The sequence below is a fragment of the Pleurodeles waltl genome, chromosome 6, assembly GCF_031143425.1.
Source record: "Pleurodeles waltl isolate 20211129_DDA chromosome 6, aPleWal1.hap1.20221129, whole genome shotgun sequence".
NCBI lineage: Eukaryota > Metazoa > Chordata > Amphibia > Caudata > Salamandridae > Pleurodeles > Pleurodeles waltl.
The window spans coordinates 181517358-181539732 of record NC_090445.1 but is presented as its reverse complement, the minus strand read 5'-3'; the positions used below and the strand labels follow the sequence as shown (position 1 = coordinate 181539732).

Genomic DNA, 22375 nt, shown 5'->3' with positions numbered 1-22375 from the left:
ACTCCTCCCATGCCTTCATAAGTCCTTGCCTCCCCAAGTCCTAGCCCACAGGAATAGATCTCATGCCCCAGCCTGGAAGGCATGGCTCTAGTTGGCGTCGAGCAATGCCCCTCTGGCTCCATGTCGTTGTCAAGGATTAGAATGGGGAAGGCAGCACTGGGAGCACTGACATCAGGACTGCCGCCAGGAAATGTTGAGGTGGTACGACCAGTGTCGGTTGAGGGACCCAACTAGTGCTGTGGCCAGGGCTGCCATCATGGAACCAGAAGGGGCCCCTGCTGACCCCTTGGGGCCCAAAGGCACGCCAGAGGGGATGGGCCACCTAAATATGAGGCACATAGCCTCACAGAACTCCTTAATTGGCAGGGGTCAATCCGTCTCCCGGAAACTCAGGGAGGTGCAGAGATGACCCAGGTTCTGGCTCTACCACAGAGCCAGGCCTCACATGTGGATGCTCTGTCGTCTTGTCTGCCGATGGACGTGAAGAATTGGAAGAGCTCTTCTTCTTGTGGTGGTGTGACTTACCTGAGTGATCCGATGACTGAGTGCAACGAGGATCTGGGACTCCAAGACAGTTGCAGGAATCTTCCTGTCGACCGGGATCTGGATCATCATGCATCGTACGTCGAGCCGCCAGGAGCTTGAGGGATTGCTCCCTCAAGGCCTTTGGGTTCATGGAGCAGCATGGTGCAGGCCTTCAGGTAGTGGTTGCAATCAAGGCACCAGAGGCATACAGGGTGTTGGTCCGTGACAGAAATCGATCGGTGACAGGCACCATAGGGCTTGAAAACGGCCTTCCTAGATGACATCCTACCACACCAGGAAGAAAAAGCATCAAAAAGGCTTCGATAACAGTAAAAAGAAAAAAAAAATGTTTTTAAAAAAAGAAAAAAAGTTAAAACATGACAACAGGGTGGTTCTTCCTGGAGCTGCACTGATTGGTGCGGAAACAAAAAGAACTGATGTCAGCGCTGGGGTGGTGCCTATATAGGCACATGCTTATTACTTCTGGCGTGGATGATACTGAGAACACACAGAGCTGAACGACTACCTACCAGTGTGCATGGGTACTGCTCTCAAAAAAAGTCCCGGATCCAGTCTGATGCCTAGGGATAATTGTAAAGTAAGGAGCCTGCGGCTAAAAGTCTCTATCAGATACCATGTGTGATAACATTACTTAAACATTGTCAGTATTGAAGGACAATGACAACAGAAGGACCCATGTACGCATAGCCTGTTCATGTTTGCTATCTATGGCATACTAGATTAATCAAACAGCAGTACATTTTGCTGATATCATTTAAAGAATAGCAATCCAAGGTTCCACTCTGGGAGCAGTTATACAATACATTGATTTATTTTGGCCATCAATGAAAGTCTGCGCACACACTATTATTCCTTCAAACTGGCACAAAGTTATTGTACATGCATGACTTGAGATTCAATACCAAGAATGAAGCTACAACATGTATGTATGAGCGGACATGCATTAAGATTTCAAAGATTCCTCTGATGTCAGAGTTCCTCAACCAAAGCATTAGGAAAGTATTTGAGCAGAGCCAAGTGTCCAACTGTGGCACAAACAGAGCAAAAAAGATAATGATGAGAATTACTTTTATTATAATTTGTTGAAGTGTAGGAGAAAATTAAATAAAGATTAAACAATGGACTATCATCAAAATAAGCATGACACTCTCTAAGACTATAGGGAAGGTAGCAATCACTAGTCCAAATAATCGACCAGCACAATAATTTCCTTTTAGTAATTGGCATATTGTATGACAAATTTCTTAATACAGCACAGTCCATACATTTCAATGAAACCTTTGCCTAACATACAAGGTGTATATGCATCTAGCAATGCAGGGATAAAAAAGCTTCATTGTGGCATCATTGCAGTATTACATACCAATTCTGGAACACAAAATGTATAAAAGACTTAAATAAAGAGAAATACCTTTCAGACATCAGTCACGAGAGAGATGAACAAAGTCTGGTAAAACTGGTAAAGGAAAAAATATCTACTAATGAAATTAACTGAAATACATGTTCACTAAACTGCAAGAAATATTATACAGGTCTAAGTACGATCTCACACAGAATAACCTAAGATACTATTCACAGTAATTGAAAATGATGAACAATAACAGAATTGAACATAATTTCCTGCTTAAGCCTTCTTCGCATCTAAAAGCATGAAAAGGGACACTTTGAGCATGTGGTAGTCCTAGGAAAAACTACATGTACCACAATGTGCCCTTCTGATACAGCGAATCAGATTAAGGACATTGCCTTTTCTGCTATAGTTTTGAAGTCCTAAAATTAACAATTTTATACTCTCTGTATAAGGGTTACCTTTCACTGATAACCTTCAAGTGAATAATCTAAGTGAATAGTGAAGGGTTGCTAGAGCACCTAGATTAAGCCCTAAAAAGGTGATGGTATGCGTTTCAACACAGTGGAGGGCTAATACAAAATGCGAAGAAAGGAGTGAGTTGAACAGCACCTGACTATGAAGGGCCTAACTGAATCATTAAGGCTGTGTATCGAACTTTAAAATGAAAACAATGATGGTCTCCTTTCCAATGCAAGCACAACTTTAACTTAACAAACTAAAATTTGATTGCCAGTTGGCTTAGACGTCAGACCACAAGTTAAAATGGTAGACAAGAAAGGCCCCCCGTTTCTACTCAACATTTCACATGTTAGGCAGAACATTAGACATTTATATGTGCTGAAACAATGTCTACAGAACTAAGAGGTATATAATATTCATGTTTTGTCAAAGATCCCCAACTCCCCTCGACTCAACAGCATACATGGAAAAATGTATGTTGGGTTTAGTGACCTGTTTACGATGCCTCAGTCGCTGGGCCTAACTAGCAACTGGTTACATGTTTAGGCCTTCCATGTGCTCAAAGTATTTCAAATCATGGTACAAAACAGAACATGCATCCTAAACGTATCCTTCAATTCAAACCGGAATATGAAAGTGCGTCTGGGTATATAAAAGGCAATAATACTTAACAACTCATTCTTACTACTTTTCTTCACATAGGAAAATTCCCAGACACCGTGTTTCTGAGAAATATATAATCATTCCTACATTCAAAGTTTGTGAGAAAGCCGCTTGCATTGCCTTAACCACTAAAGAGAATATATTTGGAAACATTACTGTGCGCAATCAGAATACATATTAAAAAGTATTTTACTTCTAAAACAATTAGAGTGTTTGTGATTCAATATCATGTATTGTTTGTGAGTGCAAATCATTGTTGTGTTGTTCTCTGTGCTCTACTTGCAGCACATACATGTGCATGTTGCCCCATATGGCTTAATTTGCACAACTGGGAAAGCGTTTTGATATTTTGTGTACATTTCTACTGCCACCGGTTCTGGTAGGAGACACACCATTCAAATTGTAACATAAAAACCACAGGTCTGTAAAGTAAGTAAATCAAATTAAAACCCTATGAAATATGGATGATACAAAATCTGAGATTTAGTGCATACATTTTCTAGAATTCACATTTATTGTAAAAACAAGAAACCCCTTACGAGCTAAAAATGGCAAACGCCGTTGACTGTGATAATATTTTGATGAGAAATGACTAAAGCAAGCATTTGTTGGCTGAAAGGTAAGTTCCTGCAGAGTTTAAGTCTGAGAGGGGCATTTTCAGGATGCACGGATTGTGCATATCTGTTTATACAAAATTACTTTGCAACCTTCTTTCAACTAGGTCAGGGTGGTTGACTGTATATGAGGCGAGGAGCGGTGCTGTTGCTTCTGCAATCCACATACTGGTAGTCTTCAAAAAATAATTGTTCGGAATGACCCATGAGTGAGCAAGTTACCGTCATCCTGTGAGTGAAGTAAACTGAGAGTTAAGAGAGGAAACTGCAAAGGTAAATTTTGCTCCTAAGTTACATACGTTACACGAGTACACAAGTCAAGATATGGCAACTGTAAGGACGTTTCTTTATGTCATCATCTGAAGTCTGAGTCTTTTAAAAATATACATTAACTGAAAAAACAAGGTTAGTTGTTGTTCAATAAAGACGAAACCTAAAATAACATGAAATTCACTGGGTATGTTATGTTACGCACACATTCAAATGCGCTGCCATTCATATTTAACTCTTGGTAGACAGCCTTTTTATTATTCCAGTGCCATGGACACAACTGTGTTCTGAACATGGTAAGATAAAATGGGAAAACGTTTTTTAACCCACCCAGTCATTTTTTTCCCCTAGCACAGAGCTTCACAACTTTGGTTCAGATCTGTCTATGGGGTCAACAGTTCTAGACAATTAAAAAAATACCTTTCAAGGGTAAGTGTAGCTCAACCATAAGTACACACGGGCCACTGCCACTATATAATGATAATATGCGTGGAATTAGATGTTTTATTGTAGTTTATATGTGAAAACTGCTTAGTGGTGTTCCAGGCTAGACTGTCCACAAAGGGCATCAGACCTCTTGGTGGATATGTGGGCAAGTGCTGCTGGCGGGCCATCCAACATAGTGACATTGAAATAGCTGTTGCAGCGGCAAATCCACATGATTGGAAATGTAATGCTGCAAGGAACAGTTTTCTAGTGGTGGCATCTTTCATCGATTCAGATGCTAAGAAGCAGTACAACAAAATAATTGTGTCCAGAAGACTGAGTAAGACTCGCCTTAGTGCCACCGATTTTTAATATTTAGGAGTAACGATGTAAACGCTATACATTTTCTCATGAGCAGCATTGGACGTAACAAGTACAACTGCAACATATTTTATTAAGTCATAAAATGTGTTAAACCCATGGATTTCAACAGCTAAAAGGAGAGGTCACTTAATTCTAAGGGGCTTTGTCAGACTGCCGAGCGTCCTTTCCATGAAGGGTGCACACATCTCAGCTAGCCAAAGAGGAGATAAGTAGGGAATCTGGTTACCATTCAAAGACAGTAGCAGAAAATCAAATACATGCATTTATTAGCCCCTAACAAAGGTTAGACATCTTCTGTTGTTTGCATTGCGAATACTCATCTCTGACAATGCTTTATTTACTATTACCATAATTCCATCTGATGTGTATGCTCTAGATTAGTATGTAATTCAGACTTGTGAATAGTTTACTCTTGCATTCTTGTTAGTTCTCAGAACAAAGAATGAGACTCTACATTAACAATTTTCCCAATAAAAATCTTTGGAAGATTTGAATTAGTTTCCATACAGACCTAACCACATAATTTCGACCAAAGGGAGTGTCGGTGAACCCACAGTATGTTTTCAGTGCACTGTGGGAGTTACAGGCTTTCCACAAGGGTCCCAGGGCCAATGGAGATCTAGTAGGCACATGGGTGAGGGGTTTAGAGTGTGGGGGTGGCGAACCAGTGGATGGGTTTGAAGTTTGATTGATTGGTTAGAACGCAGTTCTGACACATGGTTGCTGTTTAGCTATCTGGCAATACACACTAACCTCTTACTACTTCTTAAACTTCTTACTATTGCAGGTGTGTTTACTTGGCACACTCCTCCTAATACACCCATATAGTGCACTCTTAATCAGCACTTGGAACCACCTTTAACACATACAACGATTTCAAGGTGAGTTATTATTACTTCTTACAGATCCCATTAGTAAGTGTTCACTTAGGTTATGGTTCAAACTTGGTCGCTCTTAGCGGGATAAGCCCTCACCTGGAAATGGACCCAAAGAACTTGTAGAGCAACAGGAGCTATGCCATAGGAGTAAATACATTTATGGCCAGCTGTGAGAGTACATCTTACAGAAAATGGGGGCCTTTTTGAGCCTGCATCTACCAGCCGTAACCATCCAAGCTTGTATGTGATAGAATAATTAATGCTGTGATGGGAAAATGCCCAACCGAGCAAGAAAAAACTTTTTCTGGGTCACCCATAAAGCACATCTAAAAGCCATTTATTCAGTACAATCTGTACTGTTGCTTAAGGCACCCATTTACGCCCATGGTCTAAGATGGTCTAAAACTAATCCAGGAGGAACACGGGACGCCACCCGCCATCCATCTTGGAAATAACTGGTTGGGATTTACGAAAAGGTGTCCGAGTTCTTTTTAGGTAACAAAAAGTGAAGTGTATCTATTAGTGATTTGACAGAGGCTTTTGGCTGTACCACGAGCAGAAAAGGAAGTAGAGCTGATGTCAATAATATCAGGGGGCAATGTGTCCATTGGAAGAGACACCCCTAAACCTCAGCTGAAACCTAAGGCTAAAATACAGAAGTGGGTTTAGGTCGATGGCACACATATTAAAGTTGATGACTTAGAAGAACACCAAAATCAGATTTATGATTTTCGCCAAAGCAAGTTACACAATAAATATTGGAAAATCTAAATATCATATTTCCCAGTATCATTCTCTTGGGATATGAGCTGTCTAGTGAAAGAAGAGGACTAGCTCCAGTTTTCTACAAACATGTACCACATTCCAACCAAATGCTCTTCAGCCTGTTACACGTACATTTTCACAACATTACATACAATGGATAAACCCCCAATAGCTCATTTCAACTGGACAGTAGACCACACTACGCTACAAGAATTACTTACTGCCTGACATGCTGTAGGCTGTTTACATACTAGGAACAAACAGTGAAATTAAGTAATACAAGCCGTCAGAGCACTTCAGCATACATATATGTGCTTTACAATGAAGGGAAAGAGAGCGTCCTATGCGTACAAAACATCTAAAAATCTGCAGAAGAAAAGCTTGGATGGAGCTCTAGAAAAGATACTTATAACAGAACTGACAGTTATTGCAAAGGAAAGATTTGCCGCCTAAGGAAAAAGCAATCACCCACCTTTTCACAACCTTACAAATGTAGTGGATGCCATGGACATCCATGCAAGCTGCAGCAGCTGGAGATTTTTAGTAGGAGGCTACATTAAGGAATTATTACAATACTAACAACTTATCCAATTATTCCATGCATATTTGGAGCCTACAGTTTGTAGCACACAGTTTTCTACATATACAAATATCCCAACCTGCTGCAGGAAAAGCAACTATTCTGTTTGTGAAGCAGCTGAAAGTAAATTGGAAGACTCAGACTAAAACTCCTACACACCCGTACTAAAATGTCAGTGGACTTGATCAAGATAGCAAAAACACCGATGGTACTATTGGCATGGCAGAAATCAGGCATAGGATACCTAGTTGGACACTTTCTTATTCGTTCAGGTATTTAATGTAGAATTAAAACACCGTCGGGAAATGGTTACAGAGGGAAAATAGACGAAAGCTAAGAGCTTTGGGAAATGGTAGCCCATTTACAGAACAGGATGCATTGTGTGCATGCGCAACACACAATGTCACATCAGTATGTGGGGTAGGCAATACAAAGAAAATACTATGGCACATTTGACAACCAACCCAGCAGGGCCCACCTATAGAATAGCTGCCGTAACCAGTAAAACTGACCGAGTGCTACAGGTAACACTCTGCCAATTTGTAAGGTAAACACAGATAAACCCTGAGACCTAACCACCATTACAAAGAAAAGAAAGATCCGTGGATACTGCTCACTTTGCCACAACTGCTAAAGTCTTTCAGAATTAGCCCATGTTAGTGTTAGCCTGATAAAAAGTCCTCACTCCCCCTGGTTCCTAAAGTGGTGAAGATAAATACGGTGAAAAAAGTGCAGATCTCCATTTTAGTACGCACTTGACTTCCCATTTGAGTTGTAGAGCAGGCCAAATAAATAGGCGTCTTCCATGTATTTAACCAGAATACAAACATTTGGATGATATTGTCATGAACAAGGACAGCTTCTTTGCTGATTCCTTGAAAACATTTTTGACTCTTTAGGTTGCATAAGCTACAGATGGTTATTAATGTGCGCTCTGTCGGCAACTCGCTTGCTAATGCTCATATGCGTATTGAAAGTGTTTTCCTGAACGGGGAGAGCTTGTAACAGGGAAGATATCACGCCATGGGCAACTGTGAGGGACCCAATCTCCGTGTGATGATGCTTTCACGTGATTGCAGGGCAGGTTTTTCGCTCAGATAGTCTATCCTTTCCAGAGAGTTAACTATCTTCCCTGTTGTGGTGTCTTTTGAAACAAGCATTTGCAATGCAATAGGTCTGGCATTTTCTTGAGTTAGAGCTACTGGCATTGTAAATTCATAACCAGACTTTTTCTTGCCACATAAATTGGTCAACCCTGCCTCATAATTTCCTCTTTTCCTGCCATATAATTCCAGTGGCCCTACATAAAACTAAAGCACTTCCATGTACCTTCTTCCTCTCTGCAGCAAAAAATGAAAATGTTGCTATTTAGTAGCGTTTAAATGGGCAAAGCTTAGTTGAAGCACGCTAATGTGTTTACTGAAGGCAAATATGCACTTACAAAATACACGATTTCCACTTAAAACTATAGTCGAACCACGGAACACATTGGCCACACGAAAAATAAATATTTTCTTAAAAGCTAATGCCTGCATATTAATACAATTGTGTCTTTTAATATTTATATTTACTTGTTGTTTTACTGGTGTGTCCCACATGGTGTTTAGCTGCAATTTACACTGTTCAGGTGTGATTCACTCCACAAAGATTTATAGCATCGCTGTTGTCTACAGGGCAAGTCAGCCAGCCAGTCATTTACACCCTTCCATCTGGGTGATGCTGCCCTTTCACGAACACACGCGAATGCTTCTGCTCTGTGTTTTTGTTTTTCACGTTAAACTTTGGGCTCTCCAGCAGTCTTTTTTACGTTAGTTTGCTGTATTGCACAGCGTTTACAAGTAAAGAGTGATTCATGTTCTTGTGTTCAAAATGTTTTCTACAACACAATAACAACTTGCTTTTAAACTTCCAGCCTGGCAGCTTGTTTATAGTTTGGAGCGGAAGGACATTTTCACATGTTAGAGTTTGCCTTTCTAATAAATTATTCTTTATTTTGCCCACAGTAAATCAGTGAGGCAGAAAAATAACTGATGGCCCTTTAACAAACATCGTTTGTGCCCTGCATCGGAATACATCAGCTCAAATTAAACACTGCAAATATTATAAGTGTGCCTTCTTTAGATCCAGCTGTTACTCTACACAGAAGGCTGATTTATTTTTCCTTGATAGTGAAGCCATAAGCTTTATGTTTTTAGCTTACGGGACCCACAATTGCCTTATTAGCATACACGAAAAGTAAATTTTTTCTAGGTTCAGCTGTCACTTTACACCACACGCTAATAACTTATGAATATACTTTTATGAGTACTGAATACTTAAACAGGCTAATTTGAAATTGCAAAGAAGCACATTTTCCGTTAGTTGTGTTGCGCTTTCGTTTTGGTTTTGGTATGACTTTCCCACTTGTCTCTTTTGGTCATACTTAATGCAGCACAGTAAGCAAGAGATGAATCTTGGAATTATTATAAGGCAGTGCAGCGGGTCAATGTGGCTGCTGCAAAGAACGTGCTGTAGGCAGATCACAGACTGCATTAAATCTTCAAATGTTAAAATAACTCTGGTGATTAATGTTATTTCTGGAGAGAGAATTTACTTTTCTCTAGTGGAAGCTTGGAATAATTATAACGTAGCGCAGAAGGTTAATGTGCCTAGGCAGATCAGAACTAGCAACTAATGTAACAAGCTCATATGAAAGGTGATATTTACGGGCTGCTGGAAAGCAGCGGAACCTTCATTGGAGGGACAGCTGAGGATTGTCTTTGCTAAAGCTCTTTTCCCTTTCGGAGGTGTTTCTGAAAGTGATTGAAACCAGGGGGAGGCTCAGTCCCTTCGCTCCTGATAGCCGGGGAGGATTTGTATTTGTGCGCCCTTTCTAGGCAGTACTGTAGTACCCCCTTAGTGAAAAACAAAAACAAGAGCAGCACAGAATGAAATATTCCCAAAACACATGCTGATCGGTCCATGCCCTTAAAACCGAGGCTGTTGTGAGAGGAAGAAAGGGCATAAAAGAGAAATAAGTACAACGCACACCAAAGACATGATCAGTAAATAACTAATACAAAAATGAAAGTAATACAGTTTCACATAAATGAGCCAACGGCTGCCGCGAGCATCAGCTTGAAGAGATACAAAAGGAAAAAGATGTTCTTTCGCAGTCAAACATATCGGCAAAAGTGCTATTAGCCATAACAGGGGCGATAGCCAAGGCGGTTAACAAACCGCCCTAAGGAGGGACAAACGTAAAGCATTTACCAAAGAAAAGAAAGGATTTTTGAAAGGCAAGCCCATGAATGAGTGATAGTTATGGGCATGCAGTGGGCATGCTTAAAAGCCCAGATACATCCTAACACGTCGGAAAAGCAGCGCTCATGCGCTGCTAAGCTTGACCTAAAAACACATCTGTCTGTCAGGCAGCTGCACTAAGAAAAAGCGCGCATGATGGTTTCACTGACATTTTGATGTTAAACTAATGACACTTTACAAATAGAAATGAAATGCTTAGCTGCCCACAGAGGGAAAATGTGAAAGTAAAACAGTTTCCTTAGTGGAAAACATGACAAAACTGTCTTAGAACGCAGGCATGTCCAAAGAGAATCCAAACCAAAAAACTGTTTTCAGTGTTTTTTCATTATTGGAATTGTTTTTCCATCAGTTCAAAAGATGTTTCAGATATAATCAGTGAATAGTGTTAAAGAGAAAAACAGTAATATTCCAGTCACTTTCTCTCCTCAAGAGCTCCCTGGTAATTGTTCTCTGAGCAAATGTTTTTTAAAGTTTTTGTTATTCGAATGATAACAGTACAGTGACTAAACAAAAAAGCAACCATACATAGCATTACCCCGTAAGATCGCATTCATGTGTGCAAGTGCACCACATCGAGAAAGATGATCGTGTATCATGTTTCTAAGGAATACAAGTTAGAGGAACCTACCACTTCACAGATGTCTTTGCAGAACAGCACAGGGCGATCATAGGGCCACGATCCCATGATGGCCAAAAGTGTAGCATGTACTTTATTTGCTTATGGCTAGTGACCCAGCCATTGTAAAGCCTAAGTGAATGGTGCTCCATGCAGGGTCATTTGTAAACACAGCGATCATCGCAGTCCATCTGTGCCGACGCAGTAGTTTTGGTCTCTGCTCGCATTAGTAGCAATGCCTTAAGTATTCTTCAGTGTCTGAGGTGGTATGCAAGAGGGAGAGTTGGGCACTAAACCTTACCATGCCCCACCTTTACCATTAGCTTATTCCCTGCTCTGGTTGTGCATTCGGCCATAGATACATCAGTATGGAGGGAGGGTCGTTTTCCAATAAGAGAGGACAGCAACAGTTGGACCATTCTGCCTTGTTTTAGCTGCCAAATACCCACTATGGCCAACAGAAACCAAAGTGGGCTTGGGTACACAGATAGTACAATTCAAAATTTGGAGCTTCAAACCCCTCCCTCCCTGCGGTGGAAGGAGAAAGTAAGGGTCCGAGGTTGTCCACCCATGCCAGCCCCACGGTTTTGGTTTTAAGAGTACTAAAGAAAACATTAGTCAGAGGCACTGGAATGTTGGTAAATAAGTATAGGAGTTTTGGGAGGATCACCTTTTCAATAATGTTGATATGGGCCAGCTAGGGAAATGGAAACCCAACAGTTCATTTGGTTGCACCACAGTCTTCTCTCACAGTCACCTCCCTCTCTCTGTGTATCCAGATACTTAGATACCTCAGATACACAAGATACACCATATAAGGTGGACTTCTAGCATGACGGGTGCTACCTTATTTGTAAGTAGGAATATCGGTGACTTACTCGGGGGTTCATAAAACAAAGACATTCCCTCATAATTGCATGAAGAGAGCGATTCGGGTCACAGACATACAGGGCCATATCATCTGGTATAGTGAGATGAGAATAGGGTGACAAATGTATCTCAAGGCAAACTCTGAGTAGTGCCTTCAGAGCTTAGAGTTTAGTTGCGAGTAGCACCACAGCCTGTCCAAAGAGAATGGCGGAGAGCAGACACTCCTACCTCGTGCCTGGCGATAGACTGTAGCTTTGGCTAGAATGCCATCTATGCGTACTTTGGCTGTACGCCAGGTATAGGCAAGACAGATCCAGTCCATAAACAGGCATGGCAGCCCCATCTGAGCCAGAATGGCTAAGAGATGATCACACTCCACGGAGATTAATGCTTTAGAGGCATGGAGGAATATGGCTACAGCATTAAAGTCTGGGTCCACATCCTATAACTAATAATGTGCACAAGTTATGCACCGTAAAGCATCCCGGTATGAAGCCTGAGTGGTCACACCACAGCAAGTTTGGAAGCAGTATTGTCAGTCTATTTGTAATCAATTTGGCCAACACCTTCACATCGCAGATTAAGAGGGAGAGTGGGTGGTATGAATCACACCTGTGAGCTTGCTTTTCTGGCTTCAACAGTGCTATTATCACAGCTTCATGCATAGTGAATGCCGGGGAGAACTCGATGCTGCCGTGCTTACTCAAGCGCTGCTAGAAGATGAAGGGCCAACACCTCAGCACATCATTTATCAAAATCAGTTGTTAGACCATCTCACCTGGGGGCCTTGCCCGTGAGCAGTTCCCTTAGTACTCCCAATATCTCATCAACCATGAAGGGCTGCTTCAGGAATAAGTGATGTAAATCCTCGAGCCAGCCCAGTGCCATAACCTCCAAGTAGGAGTGGATAAACAAGGCAGAGTATCACTCAGTGATGGAGTATAAATCTCAAATATAGGAGGAGAAAACCAACAGAATCTGGTCAGCAGCCTAACAGGGTTGGCCTAGCGAATCCTTCATTTTCACCATTGAGTTTGCGGCCGAATCTTACTTTAGCATGTCCTCAAGCAACCTACCAGGGCTCTTAACCTCCCCATATGCCCTTGCCACTGCATATTTACCTAGGTATTGCACACTTTTGCCACCACTTTATTATATTCTAAGCTTCTATCCTTGATTTGTTCTAATATCTGAGTATTTCAATTTCAAGCCAATGCCTGCTCCAACACTTTAATGTCTGACTCTAGGCCTGAAAGATGAGATCTAATAGACCGCAGGACCTGATTAGTTTTAGCTATGCATTTACCACGTATGGTGACCTTGAACGTCTTCCAGACAGTTGACACAGAGTTAATAGTGCCTATACTGAGTTCAAAATAATCGGTTGTCTGTCTGGATTTCTTCCAGAAAGGCTTAATCGAGGAGGGTTTCTGGGTATAGTCTCTAGCTGATGCCCGATTGGCACTGACCAGGTAGTGATACTGCTATCAGTACTGGTGCATGATCTGAAAGAGTACGGGCCAGGTGCATGAACTCTCTGGCCAATGGACTTGTGTCTTTGGATATCAACCAGTAATCAAGGTGGGACCAATTACCATGAACAGTTGAGTAATGTGTTCCCTCTGCAGTAGTAGGATGCCTAACTCTCCAATGATCTAGTAGTTCATGATTAGTCATAATATCCTTAATATAAGTGGCTGCCACTGGGCAGGTGGGATCCATTCGATGCCGTCCTCTTGAGTGCAAGTAAGTCACTCAAACATAGTAATGAGTGGATCAATGGAGAGAACCCGACCCTTGAAGTTGATCAAAAACGTCTGGATCATCTGTATTTGTTCCATTGTAGTTAACTATGGTTATTCTAATGTGACCCCACAAAAGAGAGCCCAATTGTGTAAAGTGTGTGCCCCATTTGATGACAACAGCTCGAGCGTACGAGGAGATACAGGAGACAATGTAGTGTGAGGAACCCTGCTTTGTAAATTATTTGCCTGTATGTTGTGTAAGATGGCTCCTTGCAGCAGGGCTGCAGTAACCTTGTGTCTACCCAAATAAGCAAGAACTTGTCTTGTTTGATGTGGCCAATGACTTAACTCTCACAACAAGGTCGATGGTGTCAGAGGTATAGTTAGTTGTGTTTGCAGGCAACATCTATACTTAAGCAGACCCCGCCCCTAAAGTATAACATGTAGGGTCATAGAACATTATAAACTCAACCCTTGTTTCCTTGTGAAGCTAATAGACATCCCAAGGCCCCCACCATGAAGGAGGACCCCCTCAACAGACAAAATTGTCCGGAACACCATGGGGGGGGGGGGGACGAGAGGGGGGTGGTATCAGATGCTGGGTAACCCAGTCGAAGACCATCTCTCCTGGAGAAACTTTTCATAAAGTCCTCTACTTGCTTTGTCATCTGGAATACACTTTGCTTGCCTCAGTACGTGGTCTTCTGACACGCTGGATATAACATTGTGTATTGTTTATTAGCTTGATTTTGCTTCACTGGACAAAATGTTTGCTGGCTTCCTGCACGACAACAGTGAAGTCTGGTAACAGAAAGATTTGAAGATCTTCAAAATACAGTTCAAATTATCACATGCCAGTTGGAGCACAGAATATTGGTCACTATAGTTGGCCAGACGCACTATATCAGACCAGGCTGGGGCTCCAAATAAGAGTCTGCTCATTAGTGCTCTATGCGCTCTTTCAACTGTTAGCTTTCTGGAGAATTATTTGTCCACAAAGAGCGTGTGTTCCATGTAATCCTCCTTGTGTTAATGCATTCAGGAACTTCTAGCATTCTAATGTTATTACGCCGGGAGTGGGCTTCCAAGTCTTCATTTTTCATTGCTATAATATGGAGAACTTTTTTCATATTTTGTATTAGCTCCCCTTTGGCAGCCAGGATGTCTTCAGTGACGGATATACATTGTTCAGCCTTGGTCAGTCAGCATTCAAGCTGGTCTGTCGTGGTATCTAGGCAGATTTTGGCGTTAACTGAGCCCAAGGGTTCGTACATAGGTCTATGTGCCTTAATTTCATCATCTGGTTCTCCAGAGTTCTGAGTGCAGCGTGAAGTGTCAATAGCTATAGATAATCTAGACTCTTTGCAAGATTCAAACTGTAGCTTGGACTACTTGCCTTCTGCTTTCCCCATGGCAAGCACACCGCAGTAGAGACGCACACTACAAATGCAGTAGACACGGCTGCTGAAGCTCCTAAGTCCCGGTGACCAACCGTGCTTGACCGTTCTCCAAGGGCCCCTCATGATTTGTCCTACCTCACCCCCACCTTCTGCAACTGTCAGTGTGGGGCTCCTTTGTATAGCAGCTTGTCAGCGTATGGCAGGGACGTGTGGTGGTAGACAGCATGGCCCAAATACTAAGGCAAGAGCGTTAGGGTGGGGCTGGCAGCTAGGGGTGATGCCTCATCATCCAGTCACCGCTGAGGGAAACAGGATTAATGTGTGGGGCAGGGGGAAGCCCAATAGCATTACAGACCACAGAGGCCTCAAGCTGTGGTTACAGCTCCCCATCTCTGAGATCCAGTGGGCCTCCCATCACCACCCGACTGAGTCGGCAGCCCCCATTCACTCACTGACCCGCTTCTTCCTTTCCGCTGCTAACAGCATTCCCCAAGTAATGCTCTCTGGTAGGAGTGTGTGTAGGGTCCCTCACACACGGGATCCAGCCAGTAGCAAGTGTATACCCTATTGCCAGTACAGCTGTAGTGCATCACCAGCCACTCCCAGGCCACGCCGTCACAGACTGCACAGACTGCATCGTTGGTGGCTCCCAGTGCACCTCACGAAGGATCCAGCAACGGTACGGGGCGTGTTGCTATCCACCTCCCTCGCAAGTCAATGTTTACCAGCCTGCATGTAGGTGAATGCAGTCAAATAACGCCTTTGAAAGCAGGATACCATCTCGCTCGGCAGCTTTTTGGCACCCCCTCCTCACCAAATGCTCTCTATATTTCTTTCGAACTAAGGAAACCAGCATCTGTGATCTAATTTTAAAGCAACCACCTGCCAAATCTCTCTAATAGAAATGTTTTACAATTCTTCATATAATACTTTGTGATATTTTATCAAACTTTACCATAGTTTTTTAACATTTCCAGAACTTACTGTATGTGCAGCAAAAGATTGTGAACTTTAATTTTTGGCCATGTGCATATCTTACTGAAAAGAACAATAAAACATAATTAATATGGGAATCAAAATAAAACATATCTAAACTCAAATCACATTCTCATTAACACCGCAACTATGCACATATTTTATTTTCTCCTCAACATCAATTAAAATAAAAATGACAATGAGAAAATTAATATACTGCAGCATGTTATTGTTTATTTCATTGACAAAAAAACAACAATCCCTTAGTTAACCGTTATCTGCAGCTTATATATTTTACTTCTCTTGTGTTTCTATGTGAATGGAATTGGTAAGTTCAGATGAGGTCCTCTCTAAGCAAATTCAGGAACCAATAGATACAAATCTTTACTGTGCGCGCCTATCCTTAAACCTCTTTTACTGGCATAAACAATCAAAATTATTTGAAGAATTACATTGTAACTTTCCAAAGTGAGCACTGCTTTGACCAAAATCTTCAATCATCAGGTCCTTTTTGGCACTTTTTCTCACTATAATGCAAGACTGAACACAATGCACAGATGATAAGTAAAAGAGAGAACAGATTTATTAACTACTCTATGAACCCCTGAAAGAATTACAACTCCTCTTTACTTATAAGTATTCCACCTTCGGTCAATGAATCCTGAAAAGTGCCCTTGATAGGAATATCTTGCCCTGAAACATATATATCAAAAACCTAACCTCTTTCATTTTCAGCCTGCACTTATCCCAGTACTGTGCATCAACCTGTGGAAAATACCTTTTATCAATCCTCATAATCCTTCTATTTTCTACTGTTAATAAAAAAGTCATCCTGATAGAACATTAGAACCTGAGTCCCCATGATTAACCACTGCAACACCCAGTGGAACACATTTGGTGCTAATGCCAAACCAAACGGAATGAAGTGAAAATGGTGGGCTATAAAAGACATCAATTGGAGCATTTCAAACCACAGCATAATAAGATGGTAGGCACAGGGGAAAAAAAGATTAGCAAATCCATTCTGCTAGCCCCACAGCACTCAATAACAGGTTGAGGTTTGGCAATGGCTACCTATTTACTCAGATACAGTGGTTCAGGTTCTACACAACCTTATTACAGCACCCCCTTTTCTTGCCAAAAGCCATTCTTCCTCCTCAATCATATTAATACCATCCTCTGCCTATCCAATTCCACATGGTTAAGCACACTTCCTGCCAGCCATAAACTAAACACATTCAGGATAACAGTACAGTTGTGACTGTTGACTAAAGGCTCATGATTGTGTTGGGCTGAATATTGGACACCTTCATAGAATGCTTTTCTCCCTACTCGTCTGACTTCTTGGTGGCTTTTGCACAGGGCTCCAGGGAAATAGAGGACAACTCTCTAAAAGAGGTGTTTTTGGTGAGGGATCTGGAGGATGCCTTTTTTTTTTTTTAGCACCTTGGGGCCTTCTGCTTAGATTTTTGCATAGAGAAACAGACTTCATTAGATGTGCCCTTGCTGAGGTAATGCAGGAGGCATTCAAAACTTCCTTTCAGGATTTTCGGCAGAGAATTTTCAGCAGACATTTGCCTATGCTTAGTATATAAGCAATATCTATGCTCATCCTCATTTAGTTTTTTTTCTTCCACAAGAACTATATTGCTTAAAATGGGCATAGATAAGAGAATGTCATGAAGTCCAAGTCAAAAACCTCCTTTATCCAGGGCCCAGAGACACATCTTTGAAAATAGAGGCTAACAGGTGGAAGAAGCCCAATGAAGAGAGAACCTCGAAATCTAATTGAAAAAGTAGGATTTAGCTGAGTAAAGAGAAGAGCTCATTCACACATCATGAATACTAGAAATCTGAAGAAATGCAGCATTAGCAAAGAGGGTTGGGGTAGTGGAGTTCAGCAATCTCTTACCTCATTTGCTAGAGTATGGATATTTTTTAATTAAGTGCTCTGGCTACTAAATGTGCATGGTCTTAATGCATTTCAGGCATGCTAATAGTAAAGAATGCTACTGTAAATAGATGTGCAACTCCCATCCTAAAGACGAGAAACGATAGCTCAGGTAGAAGTTTTATTAGTGTATGATTAAGTGTAATAGTGGTCTTTGTGGACCACTGGTGTGACTTCCTTTGAAAGCCACTCCTGGTCTAAAACTCTATGCTGGCATGCAAGACTCCCTTAGGATGGAGTTCTTAAGTGGCTCCAGCCCTTGGGTGTGACTCAGTAAAGAAAAATGGTAACAGTGTAGAGTCTCTGCTTGTCGTTGAGACTTCCGAACAGGAGGTAGCAACATCTCTTCGGATTCTATCGCTTCAGACTCCAGACCAGTTTTTCCATACCAGTTCATCAGTTAAGGATTCAGTTCACATGCTTTGTGGTTACTTGACAGTTTTACTATTGAAGACTGCGTTTGAAACTAGTGTGCACCCAGTGTTACAGAGCTATAAACCTCACCTTCTAGTGCAGCATTATGACACAGTTCTGTGTCAGTTACCAGTTATCTAAGCACTGTAGCATTTTCTTTTGATTCTTAGAATTATTAGAACTCCAGTGTATTCAGGTTTCGGCTCAATGCATGATGCAATGATAAAGGCAATGGAAAATTCAGATGCTCCCACCTTGAGTGTGCATCAATATAGAGGTTTCTGTGTAACAGTCTATTAATATTCCAGTAGTAGATTTAAAATATGTTACATTCACAGAATAATTGAATAGCCACAGAAAAACCATGCTTTAAAAAGAGGGGCAGGCAAGCATTTTAGCAGGTATTTAACAGAACAGGGAATTCTAAGGTCGAGGGTGTAAATATAGACTGATTCTCAGAGCATAAAAGTTACTTACCTGTAATGGCAGTTCTCAAGTATAGATATCTTTTATAAATTCATATGCTTAAATCACCCTCACTGTTGAGCTGGGTGCCATACTAAACATAGCCCAAAAGATGTAAGTACAGCTGTTTAATAGTCCAGCCATTTCATTTTAAAAATAACTAACTCTAGTCAATCAGAGACAAACAGACTGAAGAATGCATCAAATGGTGGTATCAAAAGTTGAGACAAGACTGTATTTAGTTGCAAAAGTATGAGAGGGTTTTCTTACAGGAGGCAAGGCACTAAATAGCCCTTTTATTAACTTATTTTCATCCTGCTGGTACAATGGTTTATTTGGCTCTTTTCTAAAGTACAAGTTACGTTACTTCGGTGACGCCTTATCTAGTAGAGACTTTACATAGCCGCAGATTCCTTACCTTAGAATTTCCACAGGCATCAGACTGGTTCCAGTTTATTTTAAAGCAGTACCTTCGGTAGGTGGCGTCATTTGGCTCTGCATCAGGCGTGACAAAAGAGATGTGTGCAGTACCCTATAGCGGCACCACATGGCTGTGCTCCAGTCAGTTACTTTCATGTCCTTCAAGGAGTGCGTAGCCACAATGAGCACTGACCATGGGTGTGACAAACTAAGGCCCTGAGAAGGGAGTCTTTTACACTGTGATTGATTCACAAAGCAAGGAGAATGGGAGGGTCGGGTAAGGCATCTGCAGCTAGACAGCATCTCTACGAGAAAAGGCGTTACCAAAGGTAACCTGTTCATGTGATAGAGACTTCTAGCCGCAGACTCTTTGCCTTATAATAGATACCTAAGCAGTACCTCCCCAGGTGTGGGACTGCAAAGCCAATTACATCAGAAAGTCCAGCAGAACTGAACGGGTGAAGCGCCCGTCAGTACGGACTTGACTGTTCAGTCAGTAGTGCTTTGTGAACATGTGCAGTGAGGCCCACGTTGCTGCCTGACAGATGTCCGGGACCAGGATGCCACACGCTAATGCAGTGGTTGCAGTCTTGGCTCTGGTGGAGTGAGCACGCAGGGGGTTGCATCCTGGCCAGTCAGGTCTTAATGCATAGAACAATCACTGCAAGATGATCCATTTCTGTACTACCTTCCCTTTTTTTGCTCCTACATATCCAACGAAGTTGATCATCCTCCTGGAAATCTATTGTGCGGTCAAGGTTGAATGACAATGCTCTTTTTGGTTCCAGACTGTGGAGTCTCTCCTGCTCTTGGAAGGGATGAAGTGGAGCAAAGAAGGTAGGCAGGGTGATGTTCTGGCCTGCATGGAAGAGAGTTACAACCTTCCAAAGGAAGAAGGCACATGTCCGGAGAACAGGTTGTCCGGATAGAAGGTAGTATAAGGAGGGTATGCAGAGTGTGCCTGCAATTCGCCGACCTCCGAAAAGCCAGTCGATCTCAACCAGGAGCGGTGCCACAAGGCTACCGACTATGAAATTGCTCTGACTGGTGAGTAGGTCGTATTGAGGCAATACCTTATGGTGAATATTGCTGCATCTCGCCCATCGGCAATAGCATAAAGTATGGCTTGGGCCACTGCCGAGGCCATAGGCACCACTTGTGCAACCGAGTTCCATATCGTGTGGGAATAATGGTCCAATAGGCAAAGATAACAGTGCTAGGCTGGCAGAAGAGAACATTCTTTTGCAAAATGATCCAGTCTCTTAGATTCCCTATCCGGTGGAGTGTCCGGGAATGCACAGGAGTTAAATCTGGATGTGAAGGCTTGGACCACCAAGCACTCTGAGGTGGGGTGCTGGGTAAGGAAACTTGAGTCCCCAGGTGCGGGGCGATGACAGTGGGAAATTGTCCTATGCACAGGAGCCCCTATGCAGGGCTTGAACCAGGCCTCAAGTAAATCCTCTGAAAGGGCTTCGTTGAAGGGGACTAGAGGTTCAGAAGGGGAGACTCCCAGCTGAAACAACTCAGTCAAGACATTTGTCTTGATTGCCACTGAGGGTAGCGTAAGATCCAGGACCTCAGCCGCCCTACTCACCACCACTGTGAAAGAAGCTTCCTCCTCCGTAGCCACAGTGGGAGGAGAGACCAGGCCAGTATCAGGTGAGGTGTCTAATCCACTGACCTCCGCCAGTTCCTCGTACTAGCTGTCCTCCTTTTGTTCCTCTGCTGGGAGCTGGTAACCATAGGGGTCCACACCCCTTCCATCCGCCTCACTCTCTAGGCCTATCAAACAAATAAGGAACTGGCTTTGCTCCAGGAAGCATGCACCCAGTCAGTGCCAGGCGACCAGAGGACGCCTATCTGGCTCCGTGTTGGAGTCTGGAATAACGATGGGGGCAGTGCCACCTAGTGGCGTTGGCACTGGAGTGGGCGCCGAGGAAGGTCTCTCTGGCGGCTCCACTCCAGATCTGACATGGGATCCAAGGGGCCCAACTGGTGCTGAGGGTGAATCCACTGGCGTGAGTCCAACAGGGGCCCCCTCCTGCACTCATGGGGTGGGCTACACAGATGTTAGGGGCATGGCCTCATAGAACTCCTGGTGGGGGTCGCTCCAGCCCCGGGAAAATCGGGGAAGCCGAAGCAGATCTGGGTTCTGGCACCATCGACTCATGGCGCCTGGAGTGCTGACGTTCCAGCGTCTCGTCGAGAGACCTCTGACTTCTCGTGGGACTTACCCGACGTCCCCAACAATTTGGAGTGTGATGCCAATAGTAGTGAAGGGCACTCCGAACGGCCCCAGGACCTTCCACGCAAACAGGACCTCAAGTGTTGCAGAGCCAACCAACATTGAGTGGCGAGGAGTTTGGGGGTGTGCTCCCTCACCGCCTTGGGATACATGGCGTGGCAGTCCTAGCAGGTCTTGAAGTTGTGGTCCCGCTCCAAGCACCACAAACACACCAAGTGGGGGTCTGTCACAGACATCTACCTGACAGGCCCAACATAGTTTGAAACCAGCAGGCTTCTTTGGTGACATGACCTCACACCAGGAGGACATTTTCAAAAAAGTAAAATGAAATGTAAAAAATAAAAATAAAAAGCCAGTCAAAAACTGACTGAGGGGTAGTTCTAGACCACGTCAGCGCTATCTGGCGTGGAAAGGAAAGAAGTAATGCCAGCGTGCTGAGGGGGCACCTATTTAGGTTGATGCTGGGCCAAAAAACGCCACCTACTGGCGCGCTGGGGTACTGCTCGAACATCTTCTGGATCCAGTCCAATGCCTGGGGATAGACTAAGGTAAGGAATCTGCGCCTAGAAGTCTCTATCAGATATGGGAAATACCCAAGAGGTACTTCTACTGATATGCTATAATACATTCTGGACTGAATATGATTTGCTAAATCATGCAATCTGTGGAACCTCTCTTGCAAAGGAAATACATTTCCTTTCCTTGCATCCAGTATTGCTCCTGGAAAGTGGATTCTGGATTGTGGAATGGTTGAAGAATGTTGTACATGGACTGAGAGACACCAAATCTACTGACTAGGCTGAGACATGTTTGGTCTGAATTTCTGGTTGAGTTGCATGCTGGACCTTTAATCAGCCAGTTGTCCAAATAAGGAAATACTTGATGACCCTGTTCCTTAAATGCTCTGCTACTAGAGACATGCATTTCATAAATATCCTTGAGGCTGCCTTCAGTCCAAATGGCAGCACCTTGAAGTCCTAATGGCAACTGGTTACTTGAAAACAAAACAATTTTCAATGTTGGGGGTGAATAGGG

The 22375-nt window shown here is 42.8% G+C and overlaps 1 protein-coding gene across 1 annotated transcript in view; it reads right to left on the bottom strand.

Annotated features, from left to right (window-relative positions):
- Positions 1 to 1338: 1338 nt before the first annotated feature.
- The window catches only part of TMEM106A (transmembrane protein 106A), a 327382-nt gene continuing 306345 nt past the window's right edge, over positions 1339 to 22375 (bottom strand). The window contains exons 7-8 of the mRNA XM_069237770.1: positions 15855 to 15908; positions 1339 to 3862 (exon numbers count right to left, since the gene is read on the bottom strand). Coding sequence (XP_069093871.1) covers positions 3742 to 3862; positions 15855 to 15908 — 175 coding nt within the window. The 3' untranslated portion in view covers positions 1339 to 3741. The remainder of the gene's footprint in view (positions 3863 to 15854; positions 15909 to 22375) is intronic.